This window comes from Sceloporus occidentalis, unplaced genomic scaffold, assembly GCF_023333645.1.
Source record: "Sceloporus occidentalis isolate IW3139 unplaced genomic scaffold, rSceOcc1.0.p SCAF_2, whole genome shotgun sequence".
Lineage (NCBI taxonomy): Eukaryota > Metazoa > Chordata > Lepidosauria > Squamata > Phrynosomatidae > Sceloporus > Sceloporus occidentalis.
The window spans coordinates 144,759,170-144,778,830 of NW_028316982.1; the positions used below are offsets into that span (position 1 = coordinate 144,759,170).

The 19,661-nt window shown below is 42.0% G+C and overlaps 1 protein-coding gene across 1 annotated transcript in view; it reads left to right on the forward strand.

Moving 5' to 3' along the window:
* Positions 1-1,768: 1,768 nt before the first annotated feature.
* LOC149319099 (uncharacterized) overlaps positions 1,769-19,661 on the forward strand; it is a 68,024-nt gene continuing 50,131 nt past the window's right edge. The window contains exon 1 of the mRNA XM_089508380.1: positions 1,769-1,948. Within this exon, the coding sequence (XP_089364506.1) occupies positions 1,769-1,948 (180 nt within the window). The remainder of the gene's footprint in view (positions 1,949-19,661) is intronic.

The following is a 19,661-nucleotide window of genomic DNA, read 5'->3' on the forward strand; positions in this document are numbered from 1 at the left end:
ATGTTTCCATTCTTCTTTTTTTTTTTTGCAAAATGCAAAGCACTTGCCCCTAGAAACCAAGAGACTTTGAGAATTTAGTAGTGTGTGTACAAACACTCTATCTTTGGCTTGGATCCCGCTTTGATGCTTTAGAAAGCCAGTTGAATGGGCTCGGGCTGTTTCAGAGACAGTGTGCATTGCCTTGGGTCAGAAGGAAAACCTTGCTTCAGAAAATCCAAACCTTCACATCTCCTCATTGACTCTCATGAGGAAAACAACAAATCACTATAACTTTATGGAGATGGAGGAGTCTGACATACAAGCGAAGTAGTTCTTTCCAAAATGACAAAATCTTCCACATTTTAGACAAATAGACAGGGGGAGTTTTCCTCAATAAGACTTGAATCTTTTAAGGTGGTTGTTCTTTAAAAGCCCTCCCTCCATAGTTTTTAAATCATTGTGTGATAACATTGGATGAAGCAAGGCCATACGAGTGGGTAAAGCCTGCCAAACTTCAGAGATAAGTTCCTGGGGATTTGGGGCTGAGTACTTTTAACGTGGATTGTAGGGTGCTGTTGAAAGGGATTTACTTTCTCAAGACTATGGACAATTTGCTATGCTCTTTGCTGTGCATTCTGAGTGACTGTATTAGAAGCACACACATGCACCAGCTGCAATCTAATATCCCTCAGCGTAGCATAAATATATCCAAGTGGAAATACTGTACCAGCACTACACAACATCCATGGAGACTAGCAATATTGTGCAACACATATCAGTGATTAGGTACCATTGTGGATTACACAATGACAAGTGTGTGGTGTATAATGTGCAACCATGGTGCACAACACATAACTGCAATGCATTACAATGCTGTTATTTACAACTTCTCTTCTGCTGCTGTCAGTAGAATACTTCTGTTGTATCATAGTGAATATGCATTGCATTGTATGACTTGTACATGTGTCTCTCCCTAAAAGAATGCCAGCTACCATTACAGTGCCTGGCAAGTATAAAGCACTCATCCCATCTGCTTGTAAATGCTACCAAGTAATGCCTTCCCCCTATATTGTTTCAGACCGATCAGGGTTATCATTCTTTGCAATGCCAGGTCGGTAAGGAATAAATCTCATATTATTTGTTAGAGGAGGAGGATGCCAACCTGACTTGCTTCACCGAAACCTGGCTGGGTGAAGATAGCAACTGGGCTAGAACCCTCCCAGCCGGGTATGTGGTCCAAGAGCAGGTCAAGGAAAGTGGGCGAGGAGGGGGAGTGGCATTGGCCCTTAAGAATACCATCATCTTGACCAGGAGACCTGTTCGGAAAATGAGGCATATTGAGTGTGTTTACCTGACCCTGAAGGCTAGGGACAGTTTGGGGATTCTGTTGGTGTACCGTCCACCCCATCACCTAACAGACTCCCTGACTGAGCTGACACAGCTGGTCTCGGAACTGGTGTTGGAGTCCTCCAGACTTTTAGTCTTGGGGGACTTCAACATTCCTCTCGGGACCAGCTCATTAGATCCTATAGGAGCAGCTCGGGAGTTCATGACTTCCATGACAGCCATGGGCCTGTCCCAACTAGTCTCGGGTCCAACATATTGTGCAGGTAACACACTCGATGTAGTCTTCAGCACCCATAGGCAGAGGTGATTGACACATTTCCTGGTCAAGGTGGGACTAAAAGCCACTACCCAGACCCCCCTTGGGAGTGGAGGACCTATTAGAATGGTCTGCCCTCAAAGGCTGATGGAGCCCAAAAGGTTCCAAGAAGCCCTAGAGGGTCTTATGGTTCAGAATGAAGGCAATTCTGTCAATGCCCTGGTTGATACCTGGAATGACGACCTTACCAGGGCTGTAGACACTATTGCTCCTGAGCGCCCTCTCCGGTTCGCTCCCAAAAGGAAACCATGGTATACACAAGATCTTCGCAAAATGAAGTGGACCACAGCAGAGCTGTTCAGGGTGGTTAGAGAGCTAACTCAACAGCCTCCCGCCCTGAATCCATTGTTAGAACCAATTGTTGCCTGCTGCAATGCTTTTAATGACTTTTTTGCCAAATAAAATCTCTCAGATAAGCGCTGATCTTGATGCCGGCATTAAAACAGAGACTATAAGAGAGGTGTTTAGTGACTCCGTGGACTATATTCGACTGGATCTATTTGAGTTTGTAACTACCGATGAAGTGGACAAGCTCCTTGGAAGTGAAAGGAAGACAACATGCCCCCTTGCTCCCTGCCCATCATGGCTGACCGTCCAGGGAGGGGACGCAATAACAACATTGTTACAGACTATAATCAACACATCCCTTAGGGACGGGAAATTTCCAACTACCTTAAAACAAGCTGTGTTTAAACCACTCTTGAAAAAAACCCTCCCTAGATCCCTTGATTAGAAATAACTATAGGCCGGTCTCGTTGTTACCATTTCTGGGCAAGGTGATCGAGAGGGCGGTTGCCCTCCAACTCCAAGCTGTCTTGGATGAAACTGATTATCTGGACCCATTTCAAACCGGCTTCAGGGCGGGATACGGAGTAGAGACGGCCATGGTCGCTGATCTCTATAGACAGGGGAAGTGTGACCCTGCTGGTGCTCTTGGACATCTCAGCAGCATTCGATACCATCGACCATGGTATCCTTCTGGGGCGCCTGAGGGAGCTAGGTATCGGAGGCACTGTACTCCAGTGGTTCAGTTCTACCTCTTGGGCAGGTGATGCTGGGGGACAGTTGCTCTTGTAAGAGAGAGCTGACATCGGGCATCCCTCAAGGCGCCATCCTGTCCCCCATACTTTTTAACATTTACACGAAGCCTGCGTAACCTTGGGTTTTCCAACCACAACCAAAGAGGATATATTATACACCAGCCACTCCCTTCTCCAGAGTGCTGGGTGTATACAACGGCAGCCAGCATCTGATTGACTAGTTTGTGGGTCTGTTCACCACAGCAACACAGTGCCTTTCCCTCCCACCTTTCACTAGAGAGATAGTGTGTGTATGTTTTTATGTGCCTCTTCTATCCCAGTTAACATTATATATTGCTGATAGGCACCACTTTTACCACTTGCTTTCACTTCCTGCAGCAATACCAAGAGAGAAGCTGGCCATGCTAAAATGGATGATGGGTGCTGTAGTACAACTAATCCAGAGAGTACTTGGAGAAAGCTAGTCTAAATCTCTTCTCAGCTGGGGACAGTCATCTGTCAGTGATGAGAAAGAGGGCTTTTCTTTAGGTGGAAATTTTAAGGAATCCTCATCTAGTATCCTCTACAGCTGACCATTCACATGTGTCTAGATGCAACTTTTTAGAAAGCAACAGTAAAATAACTATTTTAAAGGATGGCAGATTCATCATAGGAATATGGTGGGTTTCAACCAATAACAAAAGAGCCATATAGTCTCATGAATTGGCTTCCCATCATTGTTATTCATGGAAAGATACTTACCAACATTTAATACCAAGGCATTGATCTAGTGCACTTCAGATCTAGCTCATTTCATAAAGGCTTATTAATGAACACACAAAAAAGCTTGAAAAAATCCAAATTTACAGTATATACTCATGTATAAATCTAGAAATTTTAGATAAAAAATTGACCTCAAAAAACCTGTGTTGATTTATCCATGGGTCAATGTATGTACTGTACTTTAACACTTATTTCAAGAGGAAACATGCCCTGGTGAAAGGAAAGAGCATGATTTGTCCTTGAAGCATTGAACCCCTCTAATCTCTCATCCATCCAGCCCATCAGCTCTAACCAGCATGGCCAGTGATGAGGGCAGATGGGAGTTGCAGTCCAACAACATCTGGAAGATCATACATTCTCCATCCCATGGGGGTCTGTATACACACACAGAGAGAGAATCTTTTCAGTGCTTCGCTACAAGGTACTTCCAGACCAGCCTTACTAAGACATTATAAGGATATTCCATCGTTTCCTCCATAATATTTTTTTTAAATTATTGATTATGGTGGAAAAACAAAGATAAGAAAAAGCACTGAGAAAAACATCAGAAAGTGACAAATCATAGATGATCATGGCTGGACTCTGTAAAATTCTGTGAAAGCAGCAGTGTGCTCACATAACAATAGTTATATCTGGAAGCACTATTCAATTTTTATTATATAAGGAAGATTTCCAGACTCTCATTGAATGCTAGAACACATAGCTGGCTACTAGAGGGATCCTTTATGGAATTTTGTATTGTCGTTATCTAAGTGATGTTCCTGTGCATTGTATTGCATAAGATTGTCTCCTTCCAAGTAGCTAAGATTTATAGCATTTGACCCACTGTTTCTAATGTATTTGTGAACTATCATATTATGATTCTTTGGGGGGATATTAAATTTCATTGCTCATTCTTGTTATCATTGTTTACTAAAGGAATTCTTAGTGGTATGGTCTTTAATAAGCCATACAATATAAATGGTTTAAACACCTTATAGATTCTATAGATCATTCATAAAAACTTATTACTTACCCTGTGTTTTCCCCCTATCTATCCCACGAGAATGTCCGTACTTCATTTGATTGATTGCATATTTAACATTATTGGAAGCAATGCTTTCTCATAGATGTCAGGCAACTAATTTCTCCAATTATTTCTGTATCAGTGTCATTCTTCTCATGTGTAACTGTCACCGACTATAATATGCCTTCTAATGTTACTTATTATCCACTCCAAGCACAGTTAACTCATTTCTTTCGTGTGGTTTAATCAAAATCGTCTTGGCTTCCATTTGACTGGCATTTCCTCAGCATTCCCATATTTTGGATTAATTTCTGCTTTGTTAGCCATTATCTCACTATCAGTTTGTTTTGCTTTCTAAATAATGTGCAATGATTTGTGCAGTGCCCTGGGATTTAAATTAGATTATTCAAATTGGATGGCTCCATTTATTCTCTCCCCACACTCTCTATCTGATGATTGGTTACCTGTGGGGTGTCCAGTTTCTCTGTACTCAGAATTAAACCCACAGCATCTAGAGACTTCAATGTAGTCCTTAATCAGACTCCCAGAAAATGCAGAGAGAGTCCTTAAGTGCAGTCAGCTCAATGGAACATATAGCTAACTTTATCTTAATCTCCCTTAACTCGATAATAATTCAATTCCATATGAGAATCAATATGGAGTAATTTGCTAGCCTTTCAATATACACTTCTTTCCATGAGCAAAGCTGTAATTTGCTTCCAGTGGGGGGCAGGGAAGGGTGGCTGGATTTAAATGGAAATGGCACAAGGGCACTTAACGTGGCACCACAATAATTCAGCAGCTGCATGCCAGAAACACCCAGGACTGGAAAGAGCAGCAGGAAGGCTTTTGTGAAAGTAAATTCCTTGGCAAGGCATAAAGAGTAATAAATAAATGGAATAAATAGGATAGTTCACATTTCTACTGAGTTCTGGAGTGTCCAGGGGCTTAATTAAATGTGATATGACTGGCTCTCTTGGGGAGTCCGTCTTTTCTTTAAAACAGTCTGATTTGGGTCAAGGCAGTGGCACTGGGTGTTGATCCAAATTAATTCCTCCCTCCTTTGCAAATTTCCCACTTTCTCTCCAGTTTAAACAATTCCCCACCCTATTAGCACCACTGCCACTGCCCATTGCTGCAAGAGACAAGAGATGAAAGAAAGATAGTCCCCACCCCACATTGTTACAGTCTTTTCCCTACTCCACAGCTAAATCCTGCCGCAAGGCCCCATACACTGGTGACAGGATGCCAGGATAGTATGTGTGTGTATCGAGGAGGAAATCAGATATCTGTCCTGATTTCATTGGCCTGCAAGTCCCAGCAGCCCAAGGAAATGGTGAGGGATGTTGGGTTATACACCAACAACATCTGAAAAGCCTAGGCTTGCCATATCCTGCCTGGGGGCGGGACTTTCCCGGTTTGGGGCGGGGCCACACAGTCCCACCCCAGTTTGGCCCCTCCCCCGGGACCTCCCCCCCCCCCAGCAAGGCCCTGGAGGCAGCTCCAGCCCTCCCCATGGCTCCCTGCCTGGCTTAGCCTAGAGAGCAGGGCTTCAAGACAGCTGCCACTCAGAGCTATTGCCAGCCCAGTTGGTATATATACCCTGCAAGAGGCATTACTTTCAGGTTACAGTGAGCAAAGAAAAAAAGGCCATCAATCGTTCCTGTATCCCTGGGAGTCTAAATGCCTCCTCATCTTTTAAATGTCTACCGCTCAGTATTGTTGTAATTCTTTATCACAGGGTCGTTTTTGAGGCCCTAAACACCTTTCCTTGTAATATGCAAATTTCTCCAGAAGCTGACCAATGGGAAAGAAGCAATCAGCCCCCCTCCCCTTGGGTTGGTTTTCAATGGCTTGGAAGGAAGAGATTTTGCCTTGCAAGTTGCTGGTAAATAATAGAAGGCTTTGGGGTAGCAAAGGCTGCAGAAATAGTTTGACCCCCCCCCCTAAAACATCCATGGCTCAGTGCTATGGGATTCTGGGAATTGTAGTTTCTTGTGGCACCAGAGCTCTTTTGACAAAAGGAGACTGAATGGAGGCGTTGCCTGGCTGGGGGCAGAGCCTCTTGCCAGCAGTGAGAAGGCTGCGATGATGAGGAAAAGCAGGGGCTCCTCTGGTGGTCCTGGCCACTTCCCTTGGCTCCCTCCCTCCTCCTCCTCCTCCTCCTCCTCCTCCTCCTCCTCCTCTCAGAGCTCATTCACACTCCCTGGCTTTTCTCTCCCCCCCCCCTGCACTTTGAGACCCCTTTAACTGCCAAAGCTCAATGCTCTGGAATTCTGGGGTCTGTGAGGCATTTGGCCTTCTCTGTCAGAGAGCTCTGGTGCCACAATAAACTACAATTCCCAGGATTCCATAGCACTGAGCACTGGCAGTCCAAGCAGTGTATTTTGGACACAGAGATCCTCCAAATGAATCCAGTCCCGAGCTTTTATATCTCTCATACACACTGCAGGAATAATAACCCACTTTGAGACTGCTTTAACTCAGTGCTAGGGAATCCTGGGAATGCTAGTGTTTGGGAGACATTGAGACTTCTCTGTCAGTGATGGCTCTGAGGCCACAATAGACTACAATTCCCAGGATTCCCCAGCACTGAGCAGTCTCAAACTGGACCATTTCCTCAGTGTGGATGCACCTGGGGAGGAATTCTGGGCACTGCAGTTCAACTAAGTTTGGAGGGTTATGGGACTCCCTGTCAGAGATAGCTCTGGGGCCACAGTGTACTACAATTCCCAGCATTCCCCAGCACTAACCCAGGACAGTTAAATCACTCTCGAACTGGATTATTTCCTCAGTGTGGATGCAGCTTTGGTGAGGAACTCTGGGCATTTCAGTCCAGCATTGTTTTATTTCTGCAGTGTGTTTTGGACCAGAGACAAGGTGACCAGGCATCCTCCTCCTTTTCCAGGACATGCCCTCTTCTGTCACATTTCAAAATGTCCTCCATTTGGATCATGGCTAAGAAGCATGGATTTATAATTACATGGGTGTTTTTAGCTTTTATTTTTGGCCATGTCCTACATATTTTTGCTTGGGTGCCCTACATTTTGGGGTGAGGGCATTGGTCACCTTGGTCAGAGAGCTTTCCAGGGGTTAACTGCCATTCTGCTGTGGTGCTGGAACAAACCACCATTCCCAGAATTCCATAGCATTCAGCCAAGGCAGTTAAAGTGGTCTCAAACCAGATTATTTCTCCAGTGTAGATGCAGCCCAAGCCTTTTGCCTCTCTTATGCCTGAGATTTCAAAGCCCAGCCCTGGCACCACAACAAACTACAAATCCCAGGATTGCATAGGATGGAGTGATGAGAGTGAAAGCAGTGTGGCAGCAGCCTAAGTGTGCTTAATGCAGTTCTTAAGATGATGCACCTCTTGCCTACAGAGTCTCACAAGACTTTTTTGTTGAACAACTTGTACCCATTAACTCCATTTCATGTCTCCTTTATTTAGTGGGGAGGAATACGGACAAAACAAGTCAAAATGAATAAAAACCAAAGTCCCTTGACCAAAGGGTTTGTTTGTGGAATAAGCCTCTGAAATATGCAAGAGGCAATGTTAAAATAAAGCCATGTTCAATGCTCAAATGTGCTGTTTGGAATGGGGAGAGGGGGTTGGCCAGAAAGGGAAGTAGATTTCCGTGATCTGTCTACGAATAATGTCAAAATGTCCTCCATTTTGATCATGCCTAAGAAACATGGATTTATATGAACATTTCTGAAAAAGCCTCAATTTTTTTGCGTGTCCTCCATTTTTATAAATGTGTCCTACATTTGAAAATGTTGTCCTGCATTTGTCCTACATTTGTCCCGGTTTGGAGGTCCTCACTTATGGCAACTCTAGAAAAGCCTCATGATCCCAGAATATAACTGTGTTTTGCCCCTTTGGGAAGAAAAATGGGGGGAAACAGCAATATTGGGATTTGAAGAATAAATGTGAGAGGTGTCAAAATTAGTTTGGAAAGGCAGTGTCTTCAATCATAGCTATAACAGAAGGAGAAGGAATACAGTGGTCACCTTTCATGGGAAATCAATTTATGTAGATACATAGAAAAATATGAAATTAGAAATAAAATATGAAAACAGAAATAGAAATAACCAATTTTGATAGGTGAAGGGCATCATTAATTTTGGATATGTGTGCTCATTTTTACTGTATGTATATATTATACGTGTTGTTGATGTGGTGCTTTGATTGTGTTTCTTTTTAATATTGTTTGTATATTATATTAGAAAAATAAAGCAAAAGAAGAAGAAAGGCTCATGATTCCTGTTTTGCTCAAAGAATTCACTTCCATCTCTCCCTGTGCCATTGCCCTCACCCAAATCATGCGTGGCGCACGGTGTTATGACACCCTGGGGGCGAGTCGGGGTTTGCATCGTGTAGACGCTATGTCCCGGCTCTGATCCCAGGCCGCCCCAAACTGCCGGTCTGCACAGGGCCTTAGAAAGCTAAGATGAGGAAAATACATGGATTTTCCTGGCATAGACATACAAGGTATTAATAAAATAAAAAGTGTGTAAGTTTTATGATAGCATATAACTGACAATTCTGCCACCATAAAAACCACCTTTCTCATGATAGTGGTTGGTGGACTAGTTCCCATGGCACTGGGCCAATGCATCCCCTCCATGTTTACATCCAAGCTATTGAACATATTCCTGAACTGGTCAGCACCTTGGAAGCTCCTTTAAAGTGAGGCAAAACCTAGAATGGATTCACTGATCCACAGACATGGAAGCCACCAGGGGCTGTGGCTTTCTTATGCATATCAGCCTAAGAGTCATTTCCGGGTTAACAGGCCCAGAATTTTAGCGTCAGAAATAAAATTGCTGTCTATCATCATAGCAAAAGAAGCTCCTTTTTTTGTGAATCCAAAGTGAAAGCTTGTGAGAAATATACAGGAAGACAGTGTGAAAAATAAATTACCACAGATAACAAAAGTATACCAGTAATTAACACTGCAATGCTTAGAACTGTTTATGGATTGGGGGAGAGCAATGTAATCTGGATTTCACACTGCCCATGAAAAGATAATCAATCTTCTGACTGTGTGAATAAAAGCCGGGTATCCGTATCTGACAAACACAGAAGGAGTCCTTGTTTAATTTCTCTGTTATTTTGGCTGGAAGTCTGAGAGGAAATAATTTTATTTTGGGGAAGTGTTTAATACACTCTCCTCCTCCTTCTGTCGAGTCCAGAATTTGTTATTTTGTATGCTAGCCAAGATGGTTACTATTCAGATGTTCTTATTTGTTTATTATTATTATTATGATTAAAAAGAAAAAGAAAAAATAACAACAATAACAAAGTTCAGCCATATCCATGAAATCCTATAGTCATATTAACATCTACTCTCAAATCCTATACATATTATCTTGTTATGTTTTCTTTATGTACATACTTAAACAACCATTCTGCATCTTTATTTTCATAGAATCATAGAATCGTAGAGTTGGAAGAGACCACTAGGGCCATCCAGTCCAACCCCCTGCCACGCAGGAAATCCAAATCAAAGCATCCCTGACAGATGGCCATCCAGCCTCTGTTTAAAGACCTCCAAGGAAGGAGACTCTATCACCTTCTGAGGAAGTGCATTCCACTGCCGAACAGCCCTTACTGTCAGGAAGTTCCTCCTAATGTTGAGCTGGAATCTCTTTTCCTGGAGCTTGCATCCATTGTTCCGGGTCCTGTTCTCTGGAGCAGCAGAAAACAAGCTTGCTCCCTCCTCAATATGACATCCTTTCAAATATTTAAACAGGGCTATCATATCACCTCTTAACCTTCTTTTCTCCAGGCTAAACATCCCCAGCTCCCTAAGTCGTTCCTCATAGGGCAGGGTCTCCAGACCCTTCACCATTTTTGTCGCCCTCCTTTGGACACGCTCCAGTTTCTCAATGTCCTTTTTGAATTGTGGCGCCCAGAACTGGACACAATATTCTAGGTGGGGCCTGACCAAAGCAGAATACAGTGGCACTATTACTTCTCTTGATCTAGACACTATACTTCTATTGATGCAGCCTAAAATAGCATTGGCCTTTTTAGCTGCCGCATCACACTGTTCACTCATGTTCAACTTGTGGTCTACTTGGACTCCTAGATCCCTTTCACACGTAGTTTCATTCAGCCAGGTGTCACCCATCCTATATCTGTGCATTTTATTTTTCCGCCCTAAGTGCAATACCTTACATTTCTCTGTGTTGAATTTCATTTTGTTAGCTTTGGCTCAGCTTTCTAGTCTATTCAGGTCATTTTGAATCTTGATCCTGTCCTCTGGGGTATTAGCTATTCCCCCTAATTTGGTGTCATCTGCAAATTTGATAAGTATGCTCCCAATTCTGTCATCCAGGTCATTGATAAAGATGTTGAATAGCACTGGGCCCAGGACAGAGCCCTGTGGGACCCCACTGGTTACTTCTCTCCAGGATGAAAAGGAGCCATTGTTGAGCACCCTTTGGGTTCGGCCGGTCAACCAATTACAGATCCATTTAACAGTTCCTTTGTCTAGCCCACATTTTACAAGCTTGTTTGCAAGAATGTCATGGGAAACCTTGTCAAAGGCCTTACTGAAATCAAGATATACTATATCCACAGCATTCCCTTCATCTACCAAGCTGGTAATTTTGTCAAAGAAAGAGATTAGATTTGTCTGGCATGACTTGTTTCTCTGAAACCCATGTTGACTTTTTGTGATTATGGCATTGCCTTCTAGATGTTCACAAACTCTCTCTTTAATGATCTGCTCCAGAATCTTTCCTAGAACTGATGTCAGACTAACTGGACGATAATTGTTGGGATCCTCTTTTTTCCCCTTTTTGAAGATGGGGACAACGTTTGCCCTCCTCCAGTCTGCTGGGATCTCTCCTGTTCTCCAGGAGTTTTCAAATATGATTGCCAATGGCTCCGATATTACATTTGCCAGTTCTTTTAATACCCTTGGATGTAGCTCATCTGGTCCTGGAGACTTAAATTCATTTAGATTAGATTCCTCTACTATCTCTTTACTTATTCTGTGCTGAAATTCCCCTATTCTGTCCTCTGCTCCATTATCCTCAGGTTCAGCACCCTTTGCCTTTTCTGAGAAGACTGAGGCAAAGAAGGTGTTGAGTAATTCTGCCTTTTCTCTATCTCCTGTTAGCATTTTGCCATCTTCTCCACGCAGTGGCCCTACCATTTCCTTCCTCTTCCTCTTGCTGCGGACATATCCAAAAAAGCCCTTTTTATTGTTCTTAACCTCTTTAGCAAGCCTGAGTTCATTCTGCGCTTTAGCTTTTCTGACTTTACCCCTACACATGCCTGCTATTTCTTTGAATTCCTTTTTCGTGATTTCCCCCTTTTTCCATTTCTTATACATTTTCCGTTTCAAACTCAGCTCGGTTGAAAGTTCCTTAGTCATCCATCCTGGTTTCTTGAGACACCTCCCGTTTTTCTTTCTCACTGGAACTGTTTGAAATTGTGCCTTCAGTATCTCCCTTTTGAGAAAGTCCCATCCGTCCTGAACTCCTTTATCTTTTAGTATTTCTGACCATGGAATCGCCCTCAATACTTCTCTAAGTTTACTGAAATCCGCTCTCCTAAAGTCTAGGATGCGTGTCTGACTCTGCCTGGATTCTCCTCTCCATTGTATAACAAACTCCAGGAGAACATGGTCGCTTCCACCTAAGGATCCCACCACTTGCACCCCATCAACCAAGTCATCCTTGTTGGTTAGGATCAGATCTAAAATAGCTGACCCCCTTGTTGCCTCTTCCACCTTTTGGACCATGAAATTGTCTTCCAGGCAAGTGAGGAATTTGCTAGACCTTGAGGATTTTGCTGAGTTTGACTTCCAGCAAATATCAGGATAGTTGAAGTCGCCCATCACTACTACATCTCTCTTTTCTGACTGTGTGGTCATCTGTTCTAGAAAGATATCATCCAATTCCTCAGTCTGACTTGGGGGTCTGTAGTAGACTCCCACCGTAACACCCTTGTTGTTTCCCTCCCCTTTGATTCTTATCCAGATGCTCTCCACCTGGCTTCCATGATTGATGTCTAGGATCTCTTCACTGGTGTAAATATCTCTGACATATAGTGCTATTCCTCCTCCTTTCCTGTTTGGCCTATTTCTCTTAATAAGGTTATACCCCTCTATTTCCACATTCCAATCATGAGACTTTTACTTAAGTATTTTTTGTTGCTTTTGTAGAAATGCTCCTTTATAAGCCAAGCTTGTGAAAAATTTTGGATAGTATGGGGCTAAACCGACTGCCCCTTTGGAGTGGCCTGCTGCCACCCCTTTCAGCACCAGATCAGGGCCACAGCAACTACATGCCACAGTCCCGATCTGGCATTTCAGTGGTGCAAAAAGAAGCTGCAAAAAGTGGCTCCTTTTTGCACTACAGAAAGGGTGCCTTTACTGCCGCAGCAGCATCTTCTGATACTCCTTTTGGCTTTGCGTCATCTAGACTCAGGACCTTATCGCACACAGAAACGTAAACGTTCTAGGGACGGGAGGAGGACTCTCATGTGCGCGCGCGACCACCCCAAAACGGATTTTATCGCACACGCAGACGTCCTCCAAGGAGCCCCGTTCCGTCCCCCGTCGCGCACCCGTTCGCGTCCAGTCCTGACGGGCGCCATTTTTTGCCGACGGAAGGTAATCCGTCAGGCAAAAATCACGCCCATCAGGACTGGACGCGAACGGTGTGCGCGACGGGGGACGGAACGGGGCTTCTTGGAGGACTGAATTGTGTGCGATAAAATCCGTTTTTGGGCGGCCGCGCGCGCACACGAGAGTCCTCCTCCCGTCCCTAGAACGTTTATGTTTCTGTGTGCGATAAGGTCCACGGTGTCAAAGGAGTGCCGTGATGCTGCCCACGATGTGTGTCATGTAGACACCCTGCCCCCACTTTGCCCTGAGGCCAGCATATAACACTGGTCTGTACAGCCTATAAATCCTAGAATACCTTGACATCATGGCCACAACTGGAGGATTATGGAAGTAATAGTCCAAAAAGGTTACTTTTCCAAGCTCAGCTTGTAACCTGCCACTTAATTGTGGCCATAAAATCCTGTTCTTGGCCCTCTAGTTCTTTCTTCCCTTTCCTTATGTCTTGCCTTTTAGTTTATATGAACTAAACATCAAGCCATTTATCTCTTGGGGAATAACAGGGTATATCCCCCTTCTTCTTCTTCTTCTGTTTATCGATGTTAGCTCATGTGGGAAGCAATGCTTGTCTGAAATGTGTGTGTGTGTGCGTTTGAGCTTTCAAGTACCTGTCAACTTATGGTGACCTCATGAATTTCATAGGGTTTTCTTAAGCAAGGAAAACTCATAGGTTTTGCCAGTTTCTTCCTCTGAAATATAGCCTACATCACCTGGTATTCATTGGCAGTCTCCCATCCAAGTACTAACCTGGATTGCCCCTGCTTAACTTGCAAGATCAAACAGGATTTGATGCCTTTAGGGTATTCAAGCTTGTCTGAAATTTGGAATTTAAAAATACAACACAATACAGTACAATAAATAATACCACCATAAACACATATTCCATAAAAGCAAAGCAAATGGTTTCTCTAAAAATAGTGAAAGAAGAACGAATGAAGTCTCTCCACAAAAGAAGGGGAGGACAATTGGTTTTGCATTTGGTACGTGTTTGTTTGGATCTGTGGTAATAAATAATTTAGTACAATAAAACTATCGTTAAAGTCACCGTGCCCATAAATCAGTGCTTTTACTGTGCAAGACTGAGCAAACCAATTTTTTTAACTGTCCAAGTATTATTTTAAACTAACTGAATAAGATTTAGAAGCTTTCTTTGGGGAGCAGAAAACAGTGTCTGGTTTGGCCATCAGGTGTTTTTATGAATTCTGCTCGAGCTTCTTCACAAGAACTATTGTATGTGAGAAGTTTAGATAGCATAAAAAAATAAGTATTTACAGAATGCACTGGAGTGAGGACAGATACATATGTTCCAACTGTCCCTATCTGGCAAGGACAGTCTCAATTAATCTTCTGCTGTCCCACTTTTTCAGCCATTTTTAAAATGACATATTTTCCCTCTTTACCTCCTGCTTTCCCCCTTTGTCATCAGTGTACTTCAACAGAACTGAGTTCAAAGTACATAAGTATTTTGCATTCAGTTAATTCAGCAGAGGCTTGCAGAGGAGGAGGCAAAACCTTGCTCTTCCTACTATGCCCAGGCATAAGTAAACTGATCCAGCTTTTCCTAGCTTGTGTGTTTTCCCTCATTTTGCCATTTGTATCACACTGTGGACCTGCCGAAACTATTTGAAACCACAGAGATATCTTGCTACAAAAAGCTCAATTTCCTATCTGTTGGGAAAGCTTTTTCAATCCAAATGGACCTCTCCAACTAGGGAGATGGGAGGATGAAGGAAGATGGGTAGGCTATTTAGCTAATAAAATAATAATAAGGCTCAAGGTGGTGTAAAGGTAAAGGTAGTCCCGTGACATGAGTGCCTAGTCATAACCAACTGTAGGAGGTGGTGCTCATCTCCGTTTTTAAACCGAAGAGCCAGCATTGTCCAAGGACTGCTCAGGTGGTCATGTGGCCATCATGACTGCACCGAACACTGTTACCTTCCCACTGAGAAGTAGTATCTAACTATCTACTTGCATTTGCATGCTTTCAAACTGCTAGGTTGGCAGAAGCTGGGACTAGTGATGGGAGTTCACCCCATCATGCAGCACTTGGGCCATGAACTGCCAACCTTCCAATCTTCCAGTCATCAGAACTGGCTTCTTAACCACCAAGCCACCACATCCCAAGTCAAGGTGGAGTACATCACATTAAAACACAATTTAAATACATAAACTCACAGTTTAAATACTATAAAATTATTAAAATACATTCATAAAAGTTTGGATTTAAAAGTCATGATTTAAAATGGACTGGATACCCATTCAATACACATTCAGGTTTCATAAAGCTGTAAACAACTGGCCAATGAGTGATATCTTCTGCCTTCTTTTTAAAAGGTTGTTGTTGTTATTGTTGTGTATCTTCAAGTCGTTTCTGACTTAGGGTGACCCTAAGGCAAATATAACATGGAGTTTTGTTTGCCATTGCCTTCCCCTGAGGCTGAGAGCATGTGACTTGTCCAAAGTCACCCTGTGGGTTTCAATACAGTGTTTCAAATATCTTACTATTCTATCCCATAACTCAGCCAACTCTTATCTGTTCCCCTCATGGCTCAATGCTATGGAATTCTGGGAATTGTAGTTTTGTGAGAGATTTAGCCTTCTCTTTCATAGAGCTCTGGTGCCACAACAAATTCTGGAATTCCTGGAAATCCATAGCATTGAGACATGGAAGTCAAAATAATATAAAACTGTGTTATTTCTGTATTGAGGATGCAGCCAAGAAGCACTATTTCTTCAGCAGTCAGATTTTTTAGACTGAGAATTTATAAAAGAGCTGTGTACTGATATTATGGATTATCCAGGCAAGTATTCACGGAAATTTCCTCACCCCTTCCATGTAGACTCAGGTACGGCTTGACTAACAACCTAATGTTTTACTTGACAACCTTGAAGCTTCAGCATGCTTTTCCCTATCCTACAAGTTGAACTATCAAATGTGATTAGATGTCAAGGAACCAATTTGTATGCTTCAGTATGGAAATCCAATGTTCTTTAATTCAGGTTTGGCTGCAAAAAGGGATTAGGTGAACCTTGGCAAAGACTGTAGTGCTATGAATCAGCTGAAAAATATCATAACAACAATAAAGTAAAAAGAACTCTCAGGACACTGCAGAGCATTTCTTAATGCTGTCCCAAGGGAAGGCCTAGTCATGATGCAAGTGGGAACAAATGTAAACTTGGTGACTCACTGACTCTATATCCTCCAGCACTCTCATTTTCTTTGGAAATGCTGACTTATACCAAGGCTGGGTTCCAGAAAAATTTCTATTTTCCACAATACAAAGATAGCACATCCATAGGTGATGTCGTAGGAGATAGGAATGATCTGAACACGATGTGCTATGAACAAATTAAATTTTCTGGGTTTTTTTCTTCCAAATTTGGGGAGGGGAGGAGGCCAGCAGGCTTGATCCATTTGTTCTTCATCCTTGATTTTTACATGGCGAGGGAGCTACTTCCAAAGATTCACATGTTGAGTAAAATCATTCCAGAAACTTCAGTTCCAGAAATATGAAACCTCAAAAGAGTTGCATGGCAGTCATACACACCATACCTTCCAACATTTCACAGACGAAAGCTGGGATACATGTGGCCAAGCAACATCGAAGTATAATCAAGAGAACAAAAGTTATTAATTAAGAAGAACAGACAAGTGGGGAGAGGCTGCAGCAGTTTACTTTTGCCTGAGCCTGCTGGGGAAGGCATGCATGTTGAACTCATTTGCAGCAATGGAAGTAAGCTGAGATCAAAGAAAGAAAGTGGGAGGAGGGGGAAACTGGAACGTTTTAAAAGTGGGATGACAGAGAATTAATTGGGACTATCCCTGCCAGGGCAGCTGAAAGAGTTGGAGAGTATGAGATAGGCAGGAGGTAAATGTTAGTCCTCTACATGCAGAAGTGTCTGTGTGCAGAAAAGTGCTGATAAAATAATTATGAAAACAATGACTTTCAGAACAGAAAAATAGTATTCCAGTCAGTAAGTTTCCACAGCTGTGAATATTAAATATGTTAATATATACTGTTCTTCAAATTGAATTGTGCAAAAGTCAACCAATTTCAACAGAGAATTCCTACCCAAAAAGATACATATTGACTCCAAGTACTGTATAATGAAAGTTCACAATTTACAGAGTGTTCTTATTTGGAAGGAACTAAGATGATGTGGATATACCCTTCTACTGGAAGAGAAGAGTTGGTGGGAAGACATTTTGATGGCCTATAAACCCTTTGGAATTTCCATGGGTGTAAATGTGAAACTGGCATTAGGTTTTGATATGGGACATGAAGGAAGTGGGGATGACACAGGTATGTTCAGTGCACAGGTCTTACAGCTCTTCCCTCCAATTGTGATACCACAATTCTTAGTGACTCAGCACTCAAAATGACCTACTCTGTAAGCAAGTTCCTTCTTCTGAAATGTAGCCTACATCACCTGCTCATAGAATCACAGAATAATAGTGTTCATTGGCATTCTCCCATCCAGTGAAAGGTGAGGTGCCAGGGTTTTTTAATTAAAGAAAATACATGCATTTTTACATTTTAAATTCTTTTAGAAAAAGAAAAAAAATAAAATTTTATCCTTTTTAAATTTTCTTTAAAAACATCACATTTTACAAAACATTCACTTTAACCACATCAAATGATGTGCGTGTAAATACATTTAGGCTGTTCATATGATATTGTAATTGAAAAGGTATAATTTTAATTTTGCTAGTTGTTTATGCCAAAACTATTACCGTTACATTCAGTGATATACTGGAATTTATGAGTAATGTTAGTACAAAAAAGTTACCAAAGATTCTATATGGTGTGGGATGGGAGGAGGTCAATGGAGGGATGTGACACCGTGAGTTACCACATTGGGTGATGCCAACCCAAGTGCCACCACGGTGAATTTCATAGGGTTTTCCTAGGCAAGGAGTACTCATAGGTAGTTTTACCAGTTTCCTCCTCTGAAGTATAGCCTATAGCACCTGGCATTCATTGGTGGTCTCCCATCCAAGTACTAACCAGGGCTAACCCTGCTTAGCTTCCAAGATAGGGAGTGGTGACTTTAGGGTATTTAGACCACAAACAATACATGCAAAGGAATCTTACTTCCCTTCCGTTGATAGATGAGAAGCAGACTCCCTCAGTTCCTCCAGTGGCTGATTCTACCATCATCTCTATGTTCCTCAAAAATGCAGATGTTCGGTTGTTGTTGTTTTCTGATTTCATAGAAAGGATGGAAACTCAGCCACTCGGTAGCAAAAATCCTAGCTTACAGAAAGCAAAACAAGGTCTCCCAGACTCTATGCCCTCAAGTACCTCATAGCTACTAAAATTTTAATATAGGCATATAAACCAGGAATAAAGACAGATTTCTTGAGTCTGGTTGTAGGGGCAGGGTAATGTCAGCTGAAAATGTAAGAACTAAGTTTAAACTCAAAGGCCTTTGGACTGCATTCTATGAATTTTGGGAACTCAAAATAAACTGTCTTATAGTAAACAGGTCTAGTCATCAGTTATAAACCAAGTTCATTCAATCCCAACCACATAATGATTTCTACATCTCTATCATTTTATACTGTATTTTAAAGCAAACTGTTTGACATTTCATGGCCGAGAAGGATATTAATAAACATTTCATCAAAATATCACCTACCAGCCACAGAAATCTACTTGGATGGCCTTGGTCAATTCACACTCTCTCAACCTTGCAGGAAGACAATGGCAAACCTTCTCTGAACAAATCTTGCCAAGAAAGCCCTGATAGCTTTACCTTAGGTTTGCCATACATTGGAAACAACTTGAAGGCAAACAAGAACAACAGAATCCTTAGAACTGACCATAACCATGGCATTGTGCTAGAGAGAGTTTATGGTGTTGGCTCAGGTTTCATTTCTGGTGGTGAGAAATACAAATGCCTACATGAATCAACTTTGTTTTTTCGCATATGATATCAATGCAGTAGAATGATGGCATTCGTCTCTATGTTACATTCCCACCTCTGTTATAAATAGATAAACCAAATCCCCACAAGAGATTTGCAGGTGAAATTATTTTTGTATGGAGCTAGTAGTCAATCCTCTAAGAACTCACCATAAAATGTCATCTGAATCTTTACAAAAGAATAACTTTTTGAATTAAACTGTGGTTGTATGCATACAAAAGAGGACTAAACAGAGGGCAATTGCAAAATAGGAAGGGCGTTTCCTGAGGTCCAAAGTGCACTGTAAAGTTAATAAAACCAGTATAATCCCCAATTATTACCTGCCAGGAAATTTGGAGAGTAGATTTTTATGTATAATCTATTCTGTCATCTCATTGACCAATCACCTCATCACTACTTTATCAAATTCATCAGTGCCATATACTGCTATTGCAGCAGTTTCGAAATTTCCACTGCCTTATAAATAAGACTCAAAAGAATGAATGCTTCTTATAATAATAGGTGGAACTCTAGCAAAGTTAACATTTTGGATTCTTATTATCTTTGTACCCATTTTAAAATATAATATATATATATATATATATATATATGGAATGCAAATGTTCATTTAGAATTTCTGGGATGATTTTATCTAA